Source organism: Photinus pyralis, unplaced genomic scaffold (assembly GCF_008802855.1).
Source record: "Photinus pyralis isolate 1611_PpyrPB1 unplaced genomic scaffold, Ppyr1.3 Ppyr1.4_LG6, whole genome shotgun sequence".
Taxonomy (NCBI): domain Eukaryota; kingdom Metazoa; phylum Arthropoda; class Insecta; order Coleoptera; family Lampyridae; genus Photinus; species Photinus pyralis.
Genome location: NW_022170663.1, coordinates 14,628,550 through 14,648,660, shown reverse-complemented (window position 1 = coordinate 14,648,660; position 20,111 = coordinate 14,628,550). Strand labels below are relative to the sequence as shown.

Genomic DNA, 20,111 nt, shown 5'->3' with positions numbered 1-20,111 from the left:
CTAAGGGAAAGTACCTCGGAAAGTACCTAATTAACTTTTTCAAGTCAAATTTTTTAATAACAAACAAGTTGAAATTAAATAATTAGTTTTCCAACGAAACATATAAACGAAAGTCATCTCATGGCTAATCAGTAGGTAAGTACAATGACTACGCATAAATCGTGGGTACCACTATTTCCACTGAGTCATCTGAAGGAAATGTATATAACCGGTTCCTTATATTTCACATTCAGTCGTTAATCGGAAGTGTTACGAAGATGGCACCAAAATTATTTTATACGGAGCTAAGCCCGCCTGCACGTTCAACTTTATTAACGGCCCAAGCAATTGGATTAGACTTAGATTTGAAAAATGTCGATCTTTCGGTTGGGGAACACATGGCACCGGAATATTTAAAGGTATGTATGTTTCTTGAGAGTAGGACTAATGATGAATTGATCGTTTAGATGAATCCCCAACACACAGTTCCCACCTTAGACGATAACGGGTACTTCCTCTGGGATAGTCACGCCATCAACATGTACCTCGTCGGCAAGTATGCCAAAGATGATTCCTTATACCCGCGGGACCCTCAAAAGCGAGGAATCGTCGATCAAAGACTGTTCTTCTGTGCCTCCGTTGTTCAAGCACGCTTGGCTGCGATTGTTGTAAGTATACCGCGACAGTGGAACAAAAATATGCAAGTTAAAGTTATAGGGGCCAATACTTAGACAGGGAGAGAAGACTATTGCACAGGAAAAAATCGACAACGTTCACATCGCCTACGATTTGCTCGAGATCTTTTTGGGCGATCACGATTATGTGGCAGGGGACTCGCTTACCATTGCGGATTTGAGCATTGTTGCGCATCTTGCGTCCCTATCGGGCCTAATACCTATCGCGCAAAATAAATATCGTAGACTTTCGAAGTGGATGCATCGAATGCAGCAGTTGCCTTACTACGAGGAAGCCAATCAAGTTGGTTCAGATAAATTGGTCGGTTTTCTTCAAAGTAAACTCGTCTAATTATTAACTCTTTAAAATACAGATTTTATTTATTTATTTGAGATTATTGAATCACGCCTTGGGACTAGGTTAAGGTCGCTTCTGGAAGACATTTACATAACTGGTAGTTTATTACCTCGACCGTGACAGAAAATACCTATACCGTGTGGTAAGCGTTTGGATAAATAAAGTGCATTTTTAAAACCAAAACCAAAATAGCAAAATTATTGGGTTACAAGGTACTAGCATGCTATTTATCGATGTTTGTTTTCTTGGTAGAATGATTAATGAGTAATTAATAATTCTTTACACATTTAAATGACGCCTGGTATACATTCAAAATCTACTCTATATAATGCAAGAAGAATCAAGCCGCACTCTCACATTCCAATGGCGAGATATTCACATTCAAGTTTGGTATTGACGTTCTAATCGTCCTTTGAGGGTACCTTTTCCTACCACACTCCGTTCAGCAGATATTTGCACTGAAAGTTTTTCCATTACCAGTAGATGCATCTCGTCCAGATGTTCCACTTGCTCTTTAAGAGTACCATCTTCCGATAGTTCGTTTCGACCTAACCCATAGATATGTCTCGTCCAGACGATTCCTTTTGATTTTTGCCTCTGTGAGTTCTCTCCTCCGACAGACCGTTTTTGAGATATTTGCTCTTAAAGTTCTGACAAGTTATGAGATATGAGGAATTATCATCGATCACGATAAGGGTTCGGGGAGGAGGACTGTGGCGGGTAGAAATATTAATTCCTTTCAAATGTGTGGTAGTACCCCATTTCTATATCGATTTGACATGCATTTTTTCGGCCTTTACCTCTATCCCAACGAAAGCCGAAAAAAGTACTTGTTAAATTAATTCCTTTCGTTGAGACCCTTCATTAGAATACCATGAAACCAACTACCCTCCCCAGCCCCCGATTTTGATAAAGAGTCGAGGAACAGAACTGTAGTTAGTAGAAAACCGTTACTTTACTTGAAACCTTGAACCCCCCCCCCCGCAACCTATTAATCTCGAAAAGGAGTCACGGAGAAAAGTTATAGTTTGTCAAGCCAGGGAGGCTCTAAAGAGGTGCATCAAATGTAAGAGCAGCGGTTCCACCCTTCTTTAGAAGAGCCGGAAGTATCCCGCTCGTTCCTACACACTTAATTGGCCTGAACGTCTTAACCGCCCATCTCAGAGATCAGAGAGGCTTCGGTACTCACCCGGGCAGCTGTACTTTTCACTCGATCGACCGTACACCGATTCGGGTAGCTCCTTTTGGTGGGTCCGAAATTACGTTTTACCCAGAGCCTCGAAAGTGTGTTTCCAGGAGACATATGTGGGAGCCTCACCTGCGGTAGACGTATATCTGCCGCATGCAAGCCTCAGTGCCCCCCTTTTTGCCCCGGGTCCTTTCAAAAGTCTCTTACGAAGTATTTCAACTTCAGGAAGACCCTCTACGTTACTACAGAATATCCTTCATGGTCCTCGTTTAGACCTTCGAATGTAGTCCTTATACCTGCACTGAGCGTTTTTGCCAGTCCGCGCGCAGTTTAGTTCACATTGCCCTATTAAAGAGCCTACGAACATCCGCACGAATTCCTTTTCAAGGTCGGAGTTCAAACAAAGTCTCTTCGTTCCTCGAATGGTCAGCTGTCCGTTTACTAATACCGCCGCCTCTTCCACCTACACTGCTTTCCTACAGAGCAAAGGTGGTCCATCCAACCGCTCTGACAGTTATTTCGCTACATAGGCAGTCCCTGTCAGTGGATTGGGGATCCCGAAACCTTCAGGACCGGCAGTGGGATGCCAGGTTTCATTGCAAAAGAATGTGTCTGTGGTCCGAGATCGACTGCTAACCAGACACTCCTTCAATTCGTGATCATGTGAGCTATTGAAAAGGAGCACAACGTCAGATCGCTAACCCCTTGCCTCCGTGCTGTGGCAAAGGTAGAGACTGCTCCCTGATTTAAAACATTAAAATCAGTTGTTTGCAGGCACTCCAGAAGGTATGGTCGCACCTCAAGTTTGTGCGTTTACACCACAGCCAACCACAAGTGAGAGCCCACTAAATCAACAAGTATTCTATCAAAACCCAGCCAGCTCCCTGGTAGGTGGAGCCTCTTCGAAGTCGTACGGGAAATAGGCTGAGCAGACCACCAACTGCAGCCTGCTCCGTCCTATGTCATCTTTTTGCTGCAGTCCTAGAGATCTGAAACAGAAATCAACCTTTAGATAAGACTCGATTCGTCTATAAGTGCAAGTGCTAGCGTCCAGCTGACCCAGACCTCTTACGCGTTCCCTGTACCCTCAACGTTCTTGTATGAGGAATACGCCTGTCTGCTTTACAGTAAGTTGACGACTTTTTAAACAGGTCGACCTCTTACTGTGTTGCAAACTGCTTTGTAAGAAGGTTATCTCGTCCATCACGTGTACTAGGTTCCCCCCTCTCCTAGGGAACCTCCACACGATCCAAAAGCTCGTCGACATCTTTCCCGACCTCTCAGCGTGGCTTTCCTCACCCATGTGACGAGCGAGACCCTCGACTGCACTTGAATTTTCTGCTGCTGAAGGGCCCGATTGGATGCCTCATCGACACCAAATGCGAAAAAGACTACTAGGCTCCTCCCTGTGGAAGAACGTCCACCATAGACTCGTCCTGAAACCAGGATTTGCCTCTGGAGGCACTTGAAGACGATGGCCTTGGCATCCCGGGGTTCGTATAACACAGCCATCACCTTGGTTGCCCTTGGTCACATTATGCACTCTCAGAGTCTAAGAATATATCCGCATATCTGCGAGGGGTTTTATCATCTTGGGTTGTACCTAACAGATCGGATTTAGCATGGGGCCCACAGCGGCAAATTTTTAGGCGCGGCAAAAAAGCAACTCTGGGAAATAATTTTACAGTATTATCTCTTACCATAACTGAAAAGTAATCATGAACTATGGAACCTTTCGACGAAATTATGTGAACTTTGTATTACGATTGTGGAAAACTTGATACAAACATCAAATGAACGTGGGAGGAACATCGAACTTTCCGGAAACTGGAAAGGAATTTGATAGGATTGAGAGATATTGTTGAAATTTTAGGAGAAATCTGAGAGGGAGTGGAGAAGAATTTTGAACTTTAGAAGAATTGTGATTTTTAGGAATGGAGATGGAGTAGACAAAATCGACGTTTTACGTGAAATGTAAAAACTGTAAAAAAAAACTAGTGAAAATGGACTTAAAATTCGTAGACATCCTGTATATACTAAGTAACATTGGAAATAGGGTTCCTTGGGAATTAGGCAGAGTCAATCATTCTACATTTGAACTCCCAGGGACATTTGAACTAATAGTTTGAATGAACATCGTGTTTGTAAACAAAAGACGGTAGCCAGTGCACCCGCTTTTCTACTGCATTAGCTTTAAAATGGCGTCTTTTTCGGAAACATTTTTTTAATTTTATCTTTAATAATTTACTCTACATTAATTTTAACATGGCGAAGGCCAAAATTAGCCTAGAATGGAAGAAGAGGGTGAAACAAGAGTATATGAGATTGCGGCAGGCAAAACGCTACAAAAGGGCGGACGAAGTGAAACTGTCCTGGAATCAAAATCGTGAAAGGATGAATGAGGTTTTAATAGACGATCAAAAACGTTGGACCGAATGTAAAGCGCTTTGGGTTTCGACTCCCGAGCTACCGCTTCACGTCTCCTGTATGAAAAAGGCCGAGATTGTCGGGAATGAAGGTGAGTCAGTTGCAAATGGAGAGCGTCTCGCCACACTTTCTCATCTTAGGTGATATTCAAGTGATACCCATAAAAATTATTAATTCCGTAACGCCGATACCGACAATGTACACATGGGCACCTATTCAACAGAATTTTATGGTCGAGGACGAGACAGTCCTGCACAATATCCCGTATATGGGTGACGAAGTATTGGATCAGGACGGCACGTTCATAGAGGAACTGATTAAGAATTACGATGGGAAGGTGCACGGAGATCGTGAGACGGGCTTCATGGACGATCAACTGTTCGTCGAGTTAGTGCATGCTTTAATGCAGTACCAAGAAAAGGACAAGGTGGACAAGAAGGATAAGGAAAAGGGCAAAGAGGAAGAGAAGGAAGCCGCCAGTAAATCCCCTGATGACTTTCCAGTGTTTGTGATTTTTCAAGCCATATCACTACAGTTTCCCGATAAAGGACGAGCGGAACAATTGAGAGAGAAGTACTTAGTTTTCATTATTTTTCACTTATGTGACAAGTTCTTTCGTTAAGGTACATAGAGCTGACTGAGAGGATGGACCCGAATGCGCTACCTCCAGAGTGTACACCGAATATTGACGGGCCTACGGCAGAATCTGTGCCGAGGGAGCAGACAATGCACTCGTTTCATACATTGTTCTGCAGAAGGTGTTTCAAATATGATTGCTTTTTACATCGTAAGTGCCTGTTATTCGCTTCGAATAATAACCCACTAATTTGAGAAAACACTGCATTTTGAGGAGAGTAGGTATAGTTTCATAAACTTCCATGTAAATGGGCTACTTACCCCTTTAAAAACCTTTGGTGGCTTTCACTATTGTTATTTTCGTCTGAGGGTTTGAGACCTTAGCACTAAGGTTTGATTTTCTCTTTAACTTAATAGATGGTATGGGGTAGAAAGAAAGAACTGTGTGAAAAAAAATTCTCTGCGCGTGCGCATTTAATTTTTGATTGTTTTTAAGATTGTTTAATGATAAGTTGAGGACAGGGACGGTAATGGAAGTGGAAAGTGGTTTTGAGCATGCAGAACAATCAGAAAGAGAATTGGTGCGATTGTTTTTATTTTATTTTTAAGTGGGCGGGGTCTTAGCTCTGTTCTACCAACTCCACTCACTATACATTTACAAATATCTATGCCCAAATTTGAACAAGTGACCTGTGCCTGTCAGTACCGTATTCATGCTTAATCTGCGCCAAGCGGGCCGGCATTGTGCTCGTGATACTTGCTTCTAGGGAAAACCTGCAAATGCGTTTAAAGTTGATAATTATGAAGTATTTAATGGAAAATGGTAGTTAAAGGATTCCCATAATAATGTACTTAAGTATAAAAAAATTGGGACAGTTATGTGGAAATGTGCATAGCAAGGTCCATCCATATGAAGCAGGTTTTATATAAATAATTTTTTATATCCCTACTAGGTTCCGCAGTAATTCACTGTCTCAAGACACCCTGTATACAAGCAATTTTCTGTAAACGTGAACAACATTCACTTTTATAACGACGTAATAAAATCTCTTAGAGTACTATCTAAACTTTCTTCTATAACAACTTCACAACCACGGAGACTGACTATCTTCACCAAAAGCTCCATTTCCTCCCTCCTTTTAGTGAAAAGTTTTGTGTGCGCGAATACAGGATTTGAGGTATTTGAATTGCTCCCATAGTAGGTGTGTTTATAGCTTGATTAAAATATTTCTTAAGACATTAACCAATCACCAGGATCAGGATTAAACTCGAATTGCAAAATTTTTCAAGCAGTTTAATACTAAGGTGTCTCTCGGTTTTACCCGTACATTATATCGCCTAGTTGTTACTGCTGCGCCTCCGCCCCTCGCCCCGTTAGAAATTTTAAAAACTAATTACATCCTGTGAATAAGAAGTTGTTCTTAGTGACGATCATTTCTCCTGAATATGCAGTGCGATTTATTGCAGCTAAAAAAATTAATAATACAATTTAAGGCATGGTTAGAATAGAAAATTAAATATACCTATCAGTGCTTGCGTCACAAGCTATTTTTGTCCCCACGCTGCTTCTTGAGGACACCAAGGTAAGGTCGTTCATGACCTTCGACTCATCTTGCATAACATACAGTTGCTAATTTCGCTTATCCATCATCCTTCTGCTTACAATTCAATCGTCACTCACCGTTTCGTTTTTCCGAATAGGGCTTCAGGCGTGCCATCCCGGTCCCAACTTACAAAAGCGGAGAGGCCCGGACTTGAAACCTTTTACGGAGATATGCGGAACTGATTGCTACATGCTATTGGTAATTATTACTGTTGTTTTCGTCACGGTGTCGACAGCTTTCTCGCGCAGGACGGCATCAAGGAGAAACTGGCCGCGAAGCGGGAGCAGGAGGAGGAGCACGAAAAGAGCAAAGATAAGCAATCGAAGGACGCTTCGAATGCGGTCGAGTCTAACGATTCGGCGTCGCTACCGCGAAAAGTCTGCAAGCAGCAGTCGGTTGATTCCGGAAATGAAGCTAGCTCCGAAGATAGCAATGATAGCAATAATAAAGGTGGGTGTTATACAAAGTTGGAAAGGTCTGAGATGTTGGCACCGTCATTCCCACATATCGATCCGGTTAGTGCTGTAAATGAGGGTGGTAATTTTCTCAGATCGAAATGCGATCATTTTTTCACGTTCGAAACCACCAGATCATCATCATAAAGTGTTGCTTACCCTATACCTTTTATGAATTTTGTTTTGAATCTGGGTTCCAGATTGTATACCTATATTTGATAGTGAGACTCCTTCGACAGATTCGACTGAAGGTTCAAATCCCGTATCAACCACCACTTCGTTTAGCTTACTAGGTCTGATGGGCGAAGACGACCATAGGGAATGGACTGGATCCGATCAAAGTTTATTTCGAGCACTACACAAGGTCTATCTTAACAACTATTGCGCCATTGCCCAAATAATGCTTACAAAAACGTGCCAACAGGTAATTGTTTGTACGGGCTGATTTTTAACACTGTAAATTTGTATATGCACAATTGTGAATGAACTGCTTAGGTATATCACTTTGCTCAAAAAGAAGACGCCGATATTCCGACCGAAGAATCTTTGCGAGATTACACCCCACCACGGAAGAAGAAGAAGAAACATCGTCTCTGGTCTATGCACTGTCGTAAGATACAATTGAAAAAAGATTCTAGCAGTAATCACGTTTATAATTTTACACCGTGCGATCATCCTGGTCTTCCGTGTGATGCACTTTGTCCTTGTATTGGAGCTCAGAACTTTTGCGAGAAATTTTGTCAGTGCAGCTCAGATTGTAAGTTGCATGTTTCTAAAACAAATTTCTAGCAATATATCTAAACATTCTACATGTTTCCCAATTTGCATATTTTTCAAGTATTTCGAAAGTCCCTGACATTTCCGAAGTGTGTACTGTAATGTAATGATAACCAACAGGCCAAAATCGTTTTCCCGGTTGTCGTTGTAAAGCTCAATGTAACACGAAGCAATGCCCGTGCTATTTGGCAGTGCGAGAATGTGATCCAGATCTGTGCCAAACTTGTGGTGCTGATCAATTCGACGCCTCTAAAATAACATGCAAGAACGTCAGCGTGCAGCGGGGCCTTCGTAAGTTCATCACCAAAGTGACGTGTACTTTATCAGTTATTGCAGACAAACATCTCTTAATGGCCCCGTCAGATGTCGCCGGTTGGGGAATCTTCCTCAAGGATAGTGCGCAAAAAAACGAATTTATCTCGGAATATTGCGGCGAAATTATTTCACAGGACGAGGCGGATAGGCGCGGCAAAGTATACGACAAGTACATGTGCAGTTTCCTGTTTAATTTAAATAACGGTGGGTTATCACTCGATCATTTCCACTTCGTTACAGTGCTTTCAACTTGCAGACTTTGTCGTGGACGCGACACGCAAAGGAAATAAAATTCGTTTTGCCAATCACTCAATTAATCCTAATTGTTACGCGAAAGTCATGATGGTAAATGGCGATCATCGAATCGGAATATTCGCAAAGAGAGCCATACAACCAGGCGAAGAGTTATTTTTCGATTACAGGTATGTTACTTCGAGTCACGAAAGGTCACTCTGGTTTTTTTTTAGATATGGACCTACCGAACAACTTAAATTTGTGGGTATTGAAAGAGAAATGGAGTTCTTGTAATCCATTTTAGGTGTAATTTTTTATAAGTGCTTGACCTATTTTTTATATCATTTCTATTTAACAGTATTAAAAAATAATATAATCTTAGATGTTTTCTTTTATAGTATCTTGCAACTTGGTTCATATAAAAATAGTTATTTATATAGAAGTTAGGAAAGGGACCCATTACGAAACACTGAAAGATTATGATAATAAAAGCATGGCGAACTTATTAACTTTGTGGTAATAATCTCCCCTATTGTTAGGCCCACAACTGAAAGAATGGCAGTATGGGGAAAAATACGAAACGCTCGGTGCGTCAGCTATATGAAAAGGGGGTCCTCTAATTTGACGTTTTTCTTAGCTTAACTTTTTGTGTGGAGTAAGTACCCATTACAGTCCTTTATTTAAAATGTTTTGCTTGCACGATAACACTTAGTGTTGGCATTCTCGCCTCTCCTTTTGTGTTAAATTAATTGAAGTTGAGGCTGGAGTAGTCACGCTATTTTGATATTTTTTATTTACATGCAATTTATCATTTTACGAGTTGTTTATCCTTGATCGAAGATTTGTGTAATGTGTTTTTGAACTAAATTGATTGATCATGTTTTCCACTGGGCTGTATGGCACCTCTTGTGACTTGTTCTTGTTGATTTACTGCGTTTGACTCAATACCTGATTTTATTGTACGATTTGAGAAGTTATTGATCTGAGCATTTTGTTTCGTACTTGATTTATTGCGTGTATTGGTGTTGGTTTTTTGTCCATAAAAGGTTTTCCTGGCATCGCCTTTGGTGTGCGTATAATGTAAGTATTTTATTTGCTCTTGCTCTGCGAAACCCCCGAGTAAAGACTTCTCCAGCTTTTTACATACAATGCGTAAATGTTATCTCAGAAGATACAAATGTCGTATGTTCAATATACAATTACAATAAGCATTGAATAATAAATCAGATTTATTATTCAATGATACAAGCGAAAATTCCCCTTAAGATATGCAACCAATCTTACCTATACTTTCACCATCTTTCAACAGAACGTAAATATCTGAATTATTTATTAAATTAAGATTATTATTAATTTAAAATGTATACAAAAGAAAGAAAAATAGAAATGTTACAGACATATTTCAATAATCACATGATTTATTTGCTGCTAAATATCCCAATAAGCAAATTCCGTTACTTGGAACAATTCACAACAGCATATACAATATAATTTCATGTCGATGGTTGAATTGTTAATGAAAATTACACCAGAAAAAGAACCTGTTGTGCTGTGCTTCAATGGGGGTTTACAGTATAGTTGAATTCCGCAGCTTTAGCTGAAACCATAAAACAATTTTTTGGACAGTAAAAGTTTATTTAAAAATAGAGGTTGATTAGCAAAAAAATTATGAACATGTGCGGTTTTAAGGGTTTATTCAAAACGATATGATTGAGGCGGGCTCTGTGACGTAATAAGCCCGACCAATCAGCTCCTAGAACCATTCGGGTGACATAACGACTTGGCATTATTGCAGGAGAATGTCATTTGTAACTTGCGTCACCTGTCACAGGCACTTGTCACTTGATGTTCATTTTTGCGTTACAGGTGCCATTCACATGCGGATATGTACGGCGGACATGTACGCGGGACAAATCCGTATCAATTCGTATGTGTGTATCCCAGGGTGTATCCGCATGTTCGGCGTACATATCTTGCTCGCCATCCGTCGATCAGGACGACGAGCACGGACAGCGAGCCCGACAAATACGCACGTGTGTAGTCGTTTCACGGATTTGTTTGCCGGACATAGAATCACAAAATAGGAACTTCTTGAAAATATGTTTGGAAATTTAAGAAATCAAAATGGAAATGCGACTAATCCTACTCCAATTAAACAGTCATTGAAAAAACTATTTTGTTTAAATTACTCTGAATATAATGCAGGCGCAAATTGTGCTAAAGATTTGAATGATCTTTTGGGTAACTTTACAAGCAAAATTGCGGAACAACACCGAACTGATGGTGAAACTGTTAGTCAAATACAATCCGATCAGTTACCTTTTGGTGATATTTTAAAAGTGAAATTTGAAGACTAAGGTGATATTAACATTCCATAACAAAATGCGCATTTTTGGGGAACAATTTAAATAGGTACTGGTAAAGATTGTAGTGCTTACTCCACCTAATGAAATAATTTTATGCCATTTCCGAGCATATTCTGCCAAGGCAGATGGCTTATTTGAAAGTTTCAGGTATAATTTTTCTGAGAAACTGTGGGGAGATTGCACAACTGAATTTTAGGTCTTCAAAATTCCTTCAAGTTGCTAAGTACATTAATCACTTTCTACTGGTAACTGCCCATGTGGGTATCATTCCTCTCAATAACTGGGCGAACATATTCTAATAAAGTTTCAAATGTCTCATTGTCCATGCGCAAAAAATTGTGCAAATCATGAAACTCTCTCATTTCCAATTCTCTAAGTAAACTCATATGAGAGTATTTTTTTCGTTTCAGGAACCACTGTTTTGACCACAGTTTCTTTTTTTTCGTATCTTCAAATAATACCTCGAATAATACTATATATCCTCCAATTATTGTCAGTTTCTCCTTATGATCCATACCAATTACCACAGCACTCAAAAGAACACAACCCAGGGGTAGTACTACAGAACTGAAATAGCGACAGAACGCCGCCTGCTCGTCTATTGAGATTTGTCCGTGATCTGTGTACAGCCATATCCGCCTGTGTGTAGCGCAACACGGATTTGTCCGCCGTACATATCCGCATGTGAATGGGACCCTTTAGATGCAGTTAAACGTGCCTCTTAAAACGTCATATCCGACAAACGCAAGGTTGCCGGCTCACTTCTACGTGACTGGTTGTAGGTTTGTGACGTATTTAGACTGAAGCGTTTCAAATTCGGATTAAAAACACAGCTAGTTTCTTTTGTTTAAACTGCTGTCAAATTTGCGTGTAAGGTGTGTTGCGTAACTATCAGGCATATCAATGCATTAATTTGTAATTTTGCAAATAAATTCATTTGATTTGCACTCCTGCCGCAAGTTTCAAGAAATAGCTTAACCAGAATTGTACATTTTTCTTAACACTATACCGAAAACCGTATTTTGATATGAGCTGTTTGCAGCGAGTTAAAACTCTGGTAAAAGTATAACAAAATGCAACATTTTAAAAAGACCAAAATTTAATAAAGCAGTTAGAATACAATATGAAGGCATGAGATTCAGTCTAAAAGTTTCATAGACAGTTATAATTCCACAATATACAAAACAGATTTAAATTACCTACATATAATAAAAATATTTGAAACAGAACAATACCTATGTTAATTAACCTAATAACTATGAACAAAATAATCTACTGAATAATAGATTAGGTATGTATTAAGACAGATGAATATAAAAGTATCAAAAATAGATCAAATGTTCCAGTTTAGGCATTGTATGCTTGGCTATACCTATAAGTCCAGCTTTAGGCATCCGGTTTATTAGCGGGTTGACCCCGCCAACTTAAAAATAAAAGCATAATAAATTATAATCGATAAGAAATAGCATGATGGTCCAGTTTCCTAAATGTTCCTGTTCCACCTGCTTTCCACCTTATCGTATTTGTACAATTGATTATATTTATAGGCAAATGTGGTCTATTTAAAAGCATGATGTAAGCATTCCGCTTAACTATACCATGCTTATTTCACCAATTATTATTGGACTCAGGAAAATGTTTCCTTCTAAACTCCTCTTGCCTCTGTCTGGTTTCTTCAAACTCCTTGTGAAATTCACTCGACTTCTTGAAAATTGTAGAGAATACAATCAGAAAAATAATGAGAAAAATCACGAAGACTATTATCGAGATGACGGCTCCACCTTTACGATTTCTCCATCCAAACTGTAAATGAGTTAGCATACGCGGGTTGTTTTTGTTTGATGTAAATACGTACCCCTCTGTAAGACTGATAACGCGGCGTTGCGTTCAAGGCTGCAATTGTAGGTTGTTGCTGCATAAGAGGTGCCGATACAGCGTGTGTTGGATAAGCGTTCAAAGGTGACGGCGAGGTGATTCCGATCGGTTGAGGAAAAGGGTGCATTGGTCCTTGTTCGGTTGGATAAGGTGTGGAACCGACAGGTGGGTATGGCGGATTACCACTACTGCTTGTGGTGTACTGTGGATTTTCCGGTAGATGAAAACCTATGGGTGCAGTAGCCGTGGAATATGGGGGAGGTGCATCGTTTAATGGAACTTTAGTTGCCATTTTTTTCGAACCCGTTCTAACTAAAGTAAAATTGGAATAAACTTATCACCCAAAATGATACCGAATCTACAAAAAATGGGTTATCTCATCACATTTGACGATTGACCTTGACGTAATGCTATCACTCATTTACCATAGTCCACAAAAATAGCTATAACAACAAAGCTGAAGTTAGATGTAATTAGTATTGGACGAAAAAGACAGGTTTAAACAGCACTTAGGGCCGGTTGCACAAACGAAGTTTATTAACGCAATGGATTAAGACATATGATTAGTGGTGGAAATTTGACAAAACGTCAAATTTCAACCAATCCGTAATCCACTGGTAATTCTAAGCTAGGTTTAAACTGTCTTTGTGCAACCGGCCCTTAGTCGGTTCTGATTTTCTCACCTACTTATAGGCAACACAACGTGCAGTTTGAAAGCTAAAGTTACAGTTCCAGTAGCTTTCGAAGACATTTGAAGACTCCAAAAACTCTGGGATGGTATATATGATGCATCGACAGCTCTTTCGAGCACGTAACAATTTTTCTGAAGACACCAATAGCCTTTGAAAAGGAGATACAGTAAGCTCGTGAAAATCTCTGACGGCACATAAGGACAAAGGACCCTGAAAGTATGGAACAGCCTAGAAAATTGCCTACAATGTTTGAAAAGAAAATAGAAAACTAAAGAACTCTTCAAAAGGTCTTGTCTATGCTTAAAAATTTCTGGATAAGCTATAAACAGCTGTGAGGGGAGACATTCGAACGCATTTGCGAGGGAAATGATGTGGTAAGCACTTGGATTACACTGGATGAATAAGAATCTGTAAACTTTCTTAGCAATTTGAAATGTTCGCGCCCGGGTGGTCGCTTCAGAATGTAATTTTTCGAATTTATATTTTGTGTACCGCTACATAGAGAACTTGAAAGAAAACATGTCTGGCGACAACAAGACATATCAAGAAACGTATTGCGGCAAGCGAGCGTGTTGACGACCTTCTCTTCGGACCTGAAAGTTTCCGTCACGAAAATGCAGGATTACGGTTCGCTTAAAAGGGTTTGCCAGTCACGTTTGCTTTGTTCAGAAAATAGGGCCCGTTTGGGTATTTTTACCGGGCGAGATACAAATAGCGAAAGAAGTTTGGCGAGATGAGGGGCGTTAAAAATTAGATTCAGAGAGGAATGTACGAGCGATCACGTACACGATTTGTGCGTGAGCTGTTCTACTGTTAAAGATTTATTAGAAATTGTTTTCCTCGCACCATGTGGGAAGATTCGTGGTGTGATTTCAAGAACTGGAACATGCATTTTATTGAGTAAATTTCATACGGAGAGTGGTAAAGAATTAGCATTTCGGATAAACACATATAAGTACTAAATAGCGATAATTCCTAAAAGTAGGGTTCGTGATAAATTATTATGTGGTTACCCGTAATTTTTATACGTGTGTAAATAAAAGAATTGCAGTAGATTGTGGGGCAAAGGAAACTTATTAGCGGCCTTATTCGTAACAACGTCTATACTAATGTACTTAAACGAAGGTAAAAATCAATTTATTGGAAGCTGGCGGTATTACATCTCGAGAACTAGAAATCAACTTTTGTGTTTAACGGCATACGGTAAAGATTTTCAAGACAATTAATTTGGAACAAAACCTTTCGCCAAATTTACGATAGAAGTTAAATACCTAATTAAAAACGAAATGGAAGTTAGAAGACCAGAGCGGTTAGAACTAGATGATATTGTGCGAAAGGATCTAGGATGGTGAGAAAAATCTTTAAACATCTCTGAAGAAAGTTTTAACAAATCCGGGAACGCTCTAAAATCTCTAGAAAAACCCAGCAGCTTTCGAAGACATTTGAAGACGTGGAAAGCATTTTAAAAGGTTTTTAGCTCGTTCCTTAACGTGATATGTGCTTTCCCTTGACCACTTACGTGCATTATAGAGGCACATAAGAATTTCCTGAAGGCACTAACAGCCTTAGAAAATTAAACAGTTTTTTCAGTTTAATCAGGACAAGCGCCTTGGAGGTATGCTCCGTAACGCTGTAATAGTATACCCTGTAAAGTACCTATAAGGTCCTAAAGACACATTTAAGGCGCGGGAGAGAAGGTATAACGCTTTAGAACAGCGCCAGAACGCCCTGGAAAAACCCTAGAAGCAATTTAACAAATTTCGAATTTTCTAAACTAGGTATAGTTTGAAGTTTTAACTCCACCATCAGTAAGATCTTGGGGCAATCGCTTTCCCTTTGTCGGTACTCGCTACCGACGTCCCGTTTACCCGCAATTCGCATTTTTCCACATTTCGCTAAACACCTTCCAGTACCTACTCCATTTTTGAATCACTTCTCATAGCTCGAACTTCAGTTGGCGACACTTTTGGCCGCTCAAAAGTCAACTACACCTCGAAGACGCGCGTCTTGCAAAAGGTGATTAATTTCGTCACTAGGAAAAAAACAAAATCCGTCACGCAGGTGTTGTGCGCGTTTGGAAAATCACCACGTTAGTACAAGCTCGGGAATGGCGCCCAGACATTGTCGACCCCACATCGTGTTGCCCCATCCCCAAACTTGTTAATTACACGGCACCGGTATAGGTACATGTACAATCTTCGTCTTTCTACAAGCGTTCTTCTACGGACCCGCATTTGCTGCCAGCCAGCCAGCCGGCCAAGTGAGATTAAAAGCTACCTTTTTACAAATGAATTTTCAAAAATGCGTTAAGAAGTAGAACAACAGCGCTAAAGTTAAAGATCTAGTAGCGACACAGCCGTAGTGACCGACAGACGGACGGAAAGTGGCCATAATAACGGATTTTTGTGGAATGCGCTACAAATTTCCATTCGCGAGATGGGGTGGCAACCCCTCCCAGGGTTAAAGCGCCATTTGGCATAATAGAAACCTCGTTTCCTCTACTATTAATAGTAATAATAATACTTCTTTATTTATTACTATATTGTATGCCTACAAATGAAAGCATTTTCAGTGCATAACAAGAAATACGTCATAATATATGATATTACCGTACAGTGTGGTCCAATTTCGATGGGATTAAATGGGTAACTTTCTTATTAGCGCAGATGCGAAACGAAAATGGTTTAAGCACTCGTGACCTTTTTAGCGTATTTTCCTCAAAGTGAAAAATCGCTATCGGCTGCACTTTGACGTTCGTCCGTCCGTCACACGTACTCCATCTAAACCACTGAACCGATTTTGATAGAGCTCATTTGAAAGGGCTTGGTCCAAGGATTCCGTGCATACACATATTTTTTTGGTTTTCGCATTCGCAGTGTCAAAAATTTGGTTTAACGCATGTGCAATGTTACCTTTTTTCTTTATGAAGATATTTAAATGAAACTTTATATGTAAACACTAGGAATATAAGTAAAATTAACGTTTTCAAAATGTTGTTTTGCCCATGCGCAATGCCACCCTTCTTGTTTATGGAGGGATTTAAATGAAATTTAATACATAGGCACTTGGATGGAATACAACCAAATCTAACACCAGTTTTAAAATTTGGTTTTGCGCATGCGCAATGGCAACTTTCTTATTTATGAAAGCAGGTAAACGAAATATCATATGTAGGCACCTTGAATGAAACTAAAACTAATACCGGTTTCAAAATTACTGTTAACGCATGCTGGTATGTTTTATTTATGAAGGTAGATATTCAATAAAATTTCTAATGTAGACAATGCGCAATGCTATCGTCATTTATGTTTGCATAAGGACTTTTTAACTTGTTTTCATGCTTATTCTATTACATTTGCCTGAAATAAGCTGCCGTCTTTTGTTTTTTCACTAGAGAGGAACCATTCAGAACTCTTGCAAGCGTTTCAGCCATTTACAAAGAAATCTGCAGAAATCTGAAGGAATGTTGAATCATTCTAAAGGTGGATCAAAACTACCCTACCAGTTGAGACATTTTTATTATAAGGAATCTTGAACAAAAACTTAAAAATTAATAACATCTTCGAGTAAAAAAAAATAGAACGGACAGTGTCAACCAACACCTTTCAATTTGAGTAATGCGCTCAATTGTAGGATCAAATATTTTCAGAAACGGTCCTTGTTTTTACTTGTATATTTACATGCACAGACCCTCATGTAGAAAGGTAAATAGGTAAATTGATACTCACATAATCCATTTTAATGTTTAAAACGCGTTAATTCCGAATGGTTTTATTTTCCAGCGTTTTGATTGGGCAGAACTTTATTAAGGTGTTTGAATATACCTGAGTTTATTACACTGTCACATTATAGGATGACGCAGGCAGTACGGTATTCTTCTTTTTATCTAATCGTTTAAACACTTCCATAGACAACACCGTCTCTGCTTTATTTACCAAGTACCTACATCGATTAAAGATCCATATCAGTGTCGGGGTGAAGTGAAGGTCTAATTGGGTTTGTGTATTGTTCTAATCTGGTACAATTTCAGGCGACGAAATCGATTCATTGTTGGACCAATCTAACTATAGATGTATATGGTGAACCACTATATAAGTATATTTTCTCTCTTGGTTGCCCACAAAATTTTTTAGCTACTTACTTGGTATCTTGTTGCGGAGCACTATTTAACATATGGAGAACAAAGGGCCATCAGGAGATGCGCCTCCTTCATATTCCGCAATAGTAGCACCAGATACGCAATCTTTTTATCCTCAAATTTTACCTTACGCATTTGGGGGTTATCCATATGAAGATGGTGCGTTGTCCTATCACTTAGCTGGAGCTCAACAGGTTTCGAATGCCCATCAGGTTGTATATGTATCACCACTTGTACATCAACAGTCAACAATTCCAGCTTTAAGGGTAACACCACCGCACAATGGGCCAATTATACAGGTAGGTAGAAATCAATTATAAACTAAAGGCACAAAGAAAACTTATTTACAGGCCGGACATAAACGTAGTCGTGGATCTATTGCTATTGCAGTAGCATTGTCTGTTGGTTTCATTATTTTTATGTTGGTGTTTATTACGATTAACGTATGATAAAGTTAAAAACGTGAGTGTTTGATGGTTTAAGTGTAACAAAAATAGCTTTTAAGTTATACCAATGTTGCGTTTTTGCATATTATATGTATCTGCTTGTCCATCTTAATTTCTCAGGTATTGCTTGTCAATCAAGAGCTGATAAAAGCGACCCATTAATCGCTTGAATTAATAATCAATTCCTGGGAAACGTCAAATAAATAAGCACGTAATGGCGGAAGCATAATTTGTACCTACCACATTTTTAGCCACTAGACCCTTGACTCCTGTAAAAGTTCAAGGGCCCATTTTAAGTACCTCTAGTCTAGTAGTTTTGAATCAATCTTCAACAAACTATAATAAAATGGAGACTTTCAAACTACGAACTACCGCTAGTTTACTTATAGTGATAACCAGATGGTAGGTAATAGTCAATTCTTCTCCCCAGGACTTCGTTCCCTGACGTTGAAAACGATAATTTTTCTACCCACCACAGAATACAAACGTAAAAAATTGTATTAATAAAGAAACTGGACCTGTCCGCTACGTATCTAACATGACTTTTTTGTATACCCCGACGCTTTTGAGTTTATTTTGCAAGTTTCATTCTCATACTCAACTTCGACAACGTCGTACGATTTATTCCCAAAATACGGAAATGGAACGTCGGAATTTGATAACGCCCACAAATTAAAACTTATTTACTTATCGGGCTCCCTAGTGTCCTAAAAATCGTGGACTAATCTTAAAATTTAAGTTAATTAAGCGGGCTTCTTTTAAGACTAGACCCAATCTAATCAGACGAGGTTTGCTACAGCTCAACTAATGCTTGGTTTTCAAAGCATAGTAATGACTATTTTATTTTTCTGATAGAAGTTTGTAATCTGCCAGGGTCGAGTAGATAACTGTTACTCGCATTCAGTCCGTCGTGAGAATAAGTCGTTTTCCGTGTGCTCATACAATTTTTAAATCTCTGATCCGTGACAAAAGCAATTAAAATTGACTCAGTGGAATTTGTGAAAAGCGAAGAACGAACTGGTAGTTCCATAATAGTTCAATATTGCATTTACCCTCACATCTTCCTTTTATCTTGTTCCGTTTCCTTATCCCTTTGTGCGAAGAAACTACATCAAAAGGGTAAGTGCAAAACATTAGTAGAATTACAGTTCATTTGATTATAAAACAATTAATTAACCACGGTTAATTATATACTCACTTGATTGACCGGATTAAAATTTTCAAATTCGGTTGGACATTCATGCCCATTGCAACATGAAATTTCTGGTCTATCGGAAAGGGTCTGCGATAACGAAATAAACTGCACGACCTTACAGGTTTAACGCTTGGTTTCGTTTAACATTTGGAACCTAAAATCGGTTAATTAATTAACGGGGCTGAAATCCTAAACAATTTTTTCCTTGCTTCCCCATGCCGAGGGCTGTCGGATGCTACAAAAACAATCGCATAAGCGTCACAATTATGTTCGGCAGCTGGTTTTTCTTATCAGCGGTTAAACGACTCTAAAAATCAAAGCAATTTCTGCTAGTAATGGGCTACTAGCTAATGGACTAATAAGTTAATAGGTCCAGAAGCTACAGTTTCTCGTAAGAAGTCCTGGTTTGAGTGTGTCTAAGAACCGGGTATTCATTTAAGCTGTTAGCTTTTGTCAATGTGTATTAAATTTGATATAATTCGTCTACGAAACCGATAATGCTTCGTTACAATATAAGAGAATCGGGTAGTTCGAACCTGAATGGTTGCCAACCCCTACTCATATGGGCTTACCTGTGCCCCTGTAGTAGTAGTCATCGACCTCAAATATTATTCCAATCGTGTGTTACGATTTATTTTCTCCATTGCGAAGCATTATTATTGTTTAGAGTTTACTACGTGTCGAAGAACCTCCGTAACATGTGAAACGATTTCATAGATGGTTCTATGTATTGTTGGAATTTAACCACGCAATTTTTTAGCGCAGAAATGACAGGGCTTTTCTTCCATTCCATCTCTTTTCCGATAAACTT

General features: G+C 39.3%; 3 protein-coding genes and 1 long non-coding RNA gene across 9 annotated transcripts; 3 read left to right on the top strand and 1 right to left on the bottom strand.

Annotated features, from left to right (window-relative positions):
• Positions 1 to 216: 216 nt before the first annotated feature.
• Positions 217 to 1,041, top strand: LOC116173907 (glutathione S-transferase 1-like). Its single transcript, XM_031491649.1, has 3 exons — positions 217 to 398; positions 447 to 647; positions 697 to 1,041. Exons 1-3 carry the CDS (start codon positions 258 to 260, stop codon positions 1,003 to 1,005), a joined length of 651 nt encoding a protein of 216 aa, XP_031347509.1. The 5' UTR covers positions 217 to 257; the 3' UTR covers positions 1,006 to 1,041.
• Positions 1,042 to 4,336: 3,295 nt separating this feature from the next.
• LOC116173810 (histone-lysine N-methyltransferase E(z)) lies at positions 4,337 to 8,969 on the top strand. Of its 4 annotated transcripts, none has more exons than XM_031491520.1 (12): positions 4,337 to 4,718; positions 4,768 to 5,200; positions 5,251 to 5,414; positions 6,778 to 6,786; positions 6,905 to 7,005; positions 7,056 to 7,257; positions 7,502 to 7,686; positions 7,758 to 8,019; positions 8,160 to 8,330; positions 8,376 to 8,558; positions 8,611 to 8,776; positions 8,822 to 8,969. In XM_031491520.1, the coding sequence occupies exons 1-12, from the start codon at positions 4,466 to 4,468 to the stop codon at positions 8,880 to 8,882; spliced, it is 2,190 nt and encodes a 729-aa protein (XP_031347380.1). In that variant the 5' UTR covers positions 4,337 to 4,465; the 3' UTR covers positions 8,883 to 8,969. The 4 variants fall into 4 exon arrangements, with proteins under 4 accessions (XP_031347380.1, XP_031347378.1, XP_031347381.1 ...); XM_031491518.1 differs by having other exon boundaries at positions 7,463 to 7,686; XM_031491521.1 differs by lacking the exon at positions 6,778 to 6,786.
• Positions 8,970 to 12,035: 3,066 nt separating this feature from the next.
• On the bottom strand, positions 12,036 to 13,386 carry LOC116173668. Of its 3 annotated transcripts, none has more exons than XM_031491304.1 (3): positions 12,810 to 13,248; positions 12,605 to 12,757; positions 12,036 to 12,519 (listed from the first exon to the last, which is right to left on the bottom strand). In XM_031491304.1, the coding sequence occupies exons 1-3, from the start codon at positions 13,119 to 13,121 to the stop codon at positions 12,517 to 12,519; spliced, it is 468 nt and encodes a 155-aa protein (XP_031347164.1). In that variant the 5' UTR covers positions 13,122 to 13,248; the 3' UTR covers positions 12,036 to 12,516. The 3 variants fall into 3 exon arrangements, with proteins under 3 accessions (XP_031347164.1, XP_031347162.1, XP_031347161.1); XM_031491302.1 differs by adding an exon at positions 13,255 to 13,386 and having other exon boundaries at positions 12,516 to 12,757; positions 12,810 to 13,187; XM_031491301.1 differs by having other exon boundaries at positions 12,516 to 12,757.
• Positions 13,387 to 17,367: 3,981 nt separating this feature from the next.
• On the top strand, positions 17,368 to 18,275 carry LOC116174730. Its single transcript, XR_004146157.1, has 3 exons — positions 17,368 to 17,496; positions 17,552 to 17,958; positions 18,010 to 18,275. It is a non-coding gene; the product is annotated as an uncharacterized LOC116174730 (long non-coding RNA).
• Positions 18,276 to 20,111: the final 1,836 nt, after the last annotated feature.

Bases quoted from the DNA above. Each gene is read 5' to 3' on its own strand.
- LOC116173907 (XM_031491649.1), top strand. From the start codon at position 258: ATGGCACCAAAATTATTTTATACGGAGCTAAGCCCGCCTGCACGTTCA. The intron at 399-446 runs GTATGTATGTTT...TTGATCGTTTAG, and splicing joins TGGCACCGGAATATTTAAAG to ATGAATCCCCAACACACAGT. The intron at 648-696 runs GTAAGTATACCG...TTAAAGTTATAG, and splicing joins CACGCTTGGCTGCGATTGTT to GGGCCAATACTTAGACAGGG.
- LOC116173810 (XM_031491518.1), top strand. From the start codon at position 4,466: ATGGCGAAGGCCAAAATTAGCCTAGAATGGAAGAAGAGGGTGAAACAA. The intron at 7,258-7,462 runs GTGGGTGTTATA...TCTGGGTTCCAG, and splicing joins CAATGATAGCAATAATAAAG to ATTGTATACCTATATTTGAT. The intron at 8,331-8,375 runs GTAAGTTCATCA...CAGTTATTGCAG, and splicing joins CAGCGTGCAGCGGGGCCTTC to ACAAACATCTCTTAATGGCC.
- LOC116173668 (XM_031491302.1), bottom strand. From the start codon at position 13,121: ATGGCAACTAAAGTTCCATTAAACGATGCACCTCCCCCATATTCCACG. The intron at 12,758-12,809 runs GTACGTATTTAC...ACTCATTTACAG, and splicing joins GTTATCAGTCTTACAGAGGG to TTTGGATGGAGAAATCGTAA.